Source organism: Maylandia zebra, linkage group LG2 (genome assembly GCF_041146795.1).
Source record: "Maylandia zebra isolate NMK-2024a linkage group LG2, Mzebra_GT3a, whole genome shotgun sequence".
Lineage (NCBI taxonomy): Eukaryota > Metazoa > Chordata > Actinopteri > Cichliformes > Cichlidae > Maylandia > Maylandia zebra.
Genome location: NC_135168.1, coordinates 15,216,985 through 15,222,071, shown reverse-complemented (window position 1 = coordinate 15,222,071; position 5,087 = coordinate 15,216,985). Strand labels below are relative to the sequence as shown.

At 38.4% G+C, this 5,087-nt stretch overlaps 1 protein-coding gene and 1 long non-coding RNA gene across 2 annotated transcripts; both read right to left on the bottom strand.

Moving 5' to 3' along the window:
* Positions 1-218: 218 nt before the first annotated feature.
* LOC101470920 (G2/M phase-specific E3 ubiquitin-protein ligase) lies at positions 219-2,576 on the bottom strand. The gene is made up of 5 exons (XM_076876891.1): positions 2,298-2,576; positions 1,806-2,116; positions 1,519-1,694; positions 589-803; positions 219-297 (listed from the first exon to the last, which is right to left on the bottom strand). Exons 1-4 carry the CDS (start codon positions 2,492-2,494, stop codon positions 795-797), a joined length of 693 nt encoding a protein of 230 aa, XP_076733006.1. The 5' UTR covers positions 2,495-2,576; the 3' UTR covers positions 219-297; positions 589-794.
* Positions 2,577-3,473: 897 nt separating this feature from the next.
* LOC143413620 (uncharacterized) lies at positions 3,474-4,565 on the bottom strand. The gene is made up of 3 exons (XR_013094235.1): positions 4,443-4,565; positions 4,064-4,199; positions 3,474-3,864 (listed from the first exon to the last, which is right to left on the bottom strand). It is a non-coding gene; the product is annotated as an uncharacterized LOC143413620 (long non-coding RNA).
* Between the last annotated feature and the right edge of the window lie 522 nt (positions 4,566-5,087).

The window sequence follows — 5,087 nt, the reverse complement described above, 5'->3', positions numbered from 1 at the left end:
AAAAGAGAAACACGCAAACTCCTCCAGCATAATGTGTTCATACCCTGCCAAAGCCGTAAGTGTTACCTAATGCAAAATCAAACTTCTCCTTGAACAGCTGGTATGAAACATGCAGTGGCAGCCTAATGCATTTAACACACGTGTTGGCAAGAGGGAAAATTGGTGTAGAAGAGAAGTCATCGTCTCCTCTATGAATGAACTCAATCGAGGGTGCTGGAGAAAAGCCAATAGGTGGCACCGCAGTTGCTCCAGTTGCAAAGGCCAATATCTTCTGTAATTTGGAAGGTCCTTCTTCTTCTGCATAAAACAGAGAAGGAAAAAAGTGTTAAAAGGTTATTTCATTTGGCCAACATAAATTGTCAGTGAGTACAAATCTAAAGCAAGAATCTTAATGACTGTTATTGCAATGACTATAGAGCATGCTTTTCATCTTTCAATAGTCTCAAAGAACTATGTAAAAATGTTACTACAACCAAGAGGGTAATGTGGTGTTATTGTTATATGAATATGTTATTTAAAATAAAGATTTCAGAAATGCTAACCTATAAATCGTTACATCTATTTATTGTGCACTAAAGTGACAATTACCTTCTGCATCTTGGAGATAGTCTCTCCAGAAGGTAACAACTGTCTCCTCAGCAGCTCTTCTGTTGCTTCCTTCTGGAGATAGATGAATGTTGAAAAGATCATCCACCTGGTCAGCAGTCAGCATATGTGGCTCATAGCAGAACAGAGGGCGAAAACTGTCTGGATGCCTCCTCATTTTCTCGAGAACCCCAAGAGTTTTCAGACCTTCACAAAATCTGGATAAACAGCACAAAGAAATTTTATTCAATAATTCTGCAATTTCATGCTTCTAAGTTAATTGTATATTATCAATTTGGCACAATCAGTTATACTAGGTTATTAACTGGCCATTTTGATTAATAGGTAAGATTTTTATCACATTTTAATTAATCTGAAAAACACAGAATACCAAAATACCTTTGAAATGGACCTTGAACCCTGTGGATGACCTGAAACATGACAATATCATGTACCAGCAGATCCCTGTCTCTTAGTGAACGCATAGGTCTCAGGCATCCTGCATTGGCCAAGTAATCAAGCAGAGGTTCTTTTGACTTTTCAAGGTCCTCAAGGGTTGTACTTTGAGATATCTAGCATCACAAAGAGCAGAGGAAGGGCTTGTTATGGAAGTTACTCAGTAGTCTTATAACCTATTAGAAGGAACCCAGCCACCAGTGGTCTACACAATCACAATATGCCCGCGCGTACATTGGAAGTCAAATGACTACACATATTTTTTTAATATGTTTACAATGTGCTTAAAAAATGATAAAATATACTCTTTCGTCTACCCTTATCTACTGAATCTTAGTTTAATATAGCAGCAAAATATAAAAACTTGGCATTCAGCAATGGCCAGACTGATCCGGATAAACATTCCCTACAAAAGAAAACTGGAACACAAACTATTTTCAATTCACTATAAGATTTATAAAATAAACATATAGAGACCTTTCGGACTTTTTCAAAGAGTTCCAGGTCAGCTATGTCTTCCAGGGCTGGATTTGCTGAATTTCCAACCAGAAGGGAAAATACTGTTGGTGACAGAAAGTTAGGTGGTGGACCACCATGTACCAAGCTCACTGCAATGGCTCTCCCAGAGATGTAGTACCAGTCCCCTCTGAGAGCTGCAAAGCAACAGAATAAAAGGAAAAGCAAAATTGTCAGTAATGTTGCCTGTAAAAATAAATATCAGTTAAACAGTTCCCACTATTAATCTTAGAAAAATAGGTAATTACCAGTACTGTCAAGAGCCAAGTTCTTGCAGTTTTCTTTCCCCTCAAACATGGCTGACCTGGCAATGGTGTCCATCAATAGTCTCAAGAATTCCCTCCTTGGCCCACCTAAATCAACCCCTTCCTCATTTTTCCCCATATCATCTGAGAATTTCACACAGATCATCAAGTTGGGATCATAAGATAGCCTTTGAAAACCACGCAAGGCTCCCTCCCACACAGCAGAGCGATTTATATTAAATTTGCACTGCTGTTTTGTGCTAATTTTGCTTGATAGTTCCAGCAGTATCTCTTGAACAGGGACTTTTTCTGCACTAAAAAAAGAAAATAAAACAGAAAATAAAATATATCAGCCATGTAGTCATGTTACAGAATTTGAGAATATGTGTCACACTGATCATAGAGAGTTAAAGCTTTAAAGGTTTATATTGATTTGACAATTCTGGAAAGCCCAAATTATGTCTCAAACTCAAATTCTGTATGTTTGTTACTCACATCTGATTCTCCAAGCTCGCAATTATAGCTTGATTTAAATCCTCATCATCTGAAGAATCGCCAGAAAGCGATGCCACGAGAGTTAAATATGAAGAATAATCTTCATCATTAACGCTCATGGCAGGGATGTCTTCACTTCTTGCATTGAAATCTCTGCTGTGACTGCTTGTGCTAGGTTTGTCATCACTTCTTGCCATGTAGCCTTCATCACAAATGCTGTTCCCATCACTTCCTTGCTTTGCTCGTTGCCTTTTACCAACACTCCTTCGAATACAGTTGGTCCCAGTTAGAGCTGGGCGATATATCGAGTTTTTAAAAAATATCGATATATTTTTATACGAGATATAAGATGTGACCATATCCTTTATATCGATATAGTCTATGTTACGTTATAATTATACTTGCGGAGCCGCAAGTTTGCCTTTCTTTCGTCCACTTTCGTCTTTATGCAACGTTACTCGGCCTCGCCTCTCCTTCACTGAACACAACTCCCCCTCCTCCCCCATCGCTTCACCTGCAGGAAGCGACAAGATGGACACGGCAAATCTCCGTTAACGAGTTACTGCGCATCGCCCCGTGCGTGGGGCTGGACGGCGTCAACGTGTTAGCTAGCTAACCACGCTAACGAGCTAACCACGCTAACGCCATGCAGCCCAGAGGTGCTGCACGGACTAAAATCCTTTCATTTTCTCAAAAGTTGACAGCGCGCCTTATGTATGAATTCTGGTTGTGCTTGATGGCCGCGAACCGATTTTATGTGGAACACGGCGCTCAGCAATCTGTCAAAAAATGTTTTAGTACGACTTTGGTAAGCTACGGAGCTGCACCGCTTGATGGATTGTCGGAGCATTACGGCTGAGCCTCGCGGAGTGATACGTACTGTGCTTCAACGTAATATTACCTTACTGTGTATAAGGACTATAAATGGCACCTGTTAAGAGACGTGGTTGCGAAGCGGATTACAAACTCCAGGCTGTCAGTCACGCAGTACAAGTTGGGAACAGAGCAGCTGTGAAATCTGTCTTTGTTATAGTGCTCGTCTTTTACTTTACATTTTGACTGCACATTTGTGAGCTTTTTGTTATGCACAAAAACAACATTGTTTTCTTTTATTTATGGAGCATTATTATTTAATAAATGCTCTTAATTTATTTTTGAGTAAATTTTATGTACATCTGCTCTATGTTAATAAAAGTGCCTGTGTGACATCTGGGACACAGCTTTGACTAAGAACTCTCTTTTTGTTCTTACTTTATGGCTTTAAAAAAAGATATATCGAGATATATATCTTATATCGCCATCCAGCTAAAAAATATCGAGATATGAATTTTGGGTCATATCGCCCAGCCCTAGTCCCAGTATCATCTTCTTCATCACTGCTAGTGCCAGGGTTATCACCTTTAACATGACTTCTTAACCTTGTAGTGACTTGGCTGCTCATGTCTTGTTGGATTTTTGAACTATCAACTTCAAAACAATCATTGTCACTGTCCTTATCAGTTGCACAACTGCTTAATGCTGATTTGGAGCTGATGTGGGAAGGATCTTTGTCTTCATCTGATTCACTCTTCAACAGAAAAAGACCAAAAACATATATCAAAAGCAAGTAATTATAGCTTATCTTAAAAAGATTAAAATAAGAAATATCCATATTGATTGCTCCCAAACACTTGTTTTAAATAAATATATTCTATTTTGTTAGAAGCCCAATTGTTGACATGTTTTTTCCCAAATCATGATTACTTTTCATTCTTTTAGTAACTTACTAAAAGTGTCCTTGATGGCCTTACATAGAGGGCTTTGGTTTTAAAAACCTTTAGGATCAGCATCCCATTCAGCTCCTGACCAACTTGGAGCTTTGGAGACACCAGCTTATTGCCACAAGCCATTAGAAACTCGAGGCTACAAAAAATAAATAGGGACAACAGCAATTGCTAATTAGTTAAATATTTTAAGTATTAGTTAAATATTTTATTATATATTGTTCTGTTTGTGTGTATGCTTTTATGACTTAAATTCTACTGGTATAGTCATATGTTTTTATAATGATGAATGATATTTTAAACTTCTTTACTTTGGTATATTATCTTTAAGTACAAGTCATTACATGAATACACACAGTAACAATAAACAATAGTATTTTACCTGACATCCTCTGGAAGGCGTTCACCAAAGCTTTCCTTGAGGTGTTTCACGACAGTTTGGTTGTCCCAGGTCTTCTGGAATTCAAAAGCACTGAGGATGTGCCCATGTTTGTGTAACCATAATTTCGAACCTTGTTTGCACACTACTCCCCATGATGGAGTTGGAAGTAGTATAACATCTTTGTTGAAATGGTCATGCTGCTGGGCCATAGCTCTGAAATATAAATATTAGATACCATAAACAACAGCAAGTGATAACTAATAATACTGAGATGCAGACAGCAGAACACTATCCAAACCCCTACACAGAATGCTTTCATAGACAAAATTGTTGTAGTTAGGCAAACATAAGGGTTAATTTTATATACTTTTTTTTATACTTTTCCGAGAATACGTGCTTCTTTTGTGGTTCGGACTCCTTCTGACATTTCTTTGGAGGTGGAGGAAAACCAAAGTAATTGCTTAAAGGAGCTTCTTCGACATCTTTAAGAGTTCTAAACAAATGTCTGTCCTCCTCCAGAAAATCCTATGTACGCAAACACGCGTTGCAACTTCTTATCTTGTGCGTGTCTTTTGTTTTGACAGCGAATGCGCACCTGCGGACCACTTATGTGCAGCCCTGGTTATTTAGCTCGTCATTGCAGCC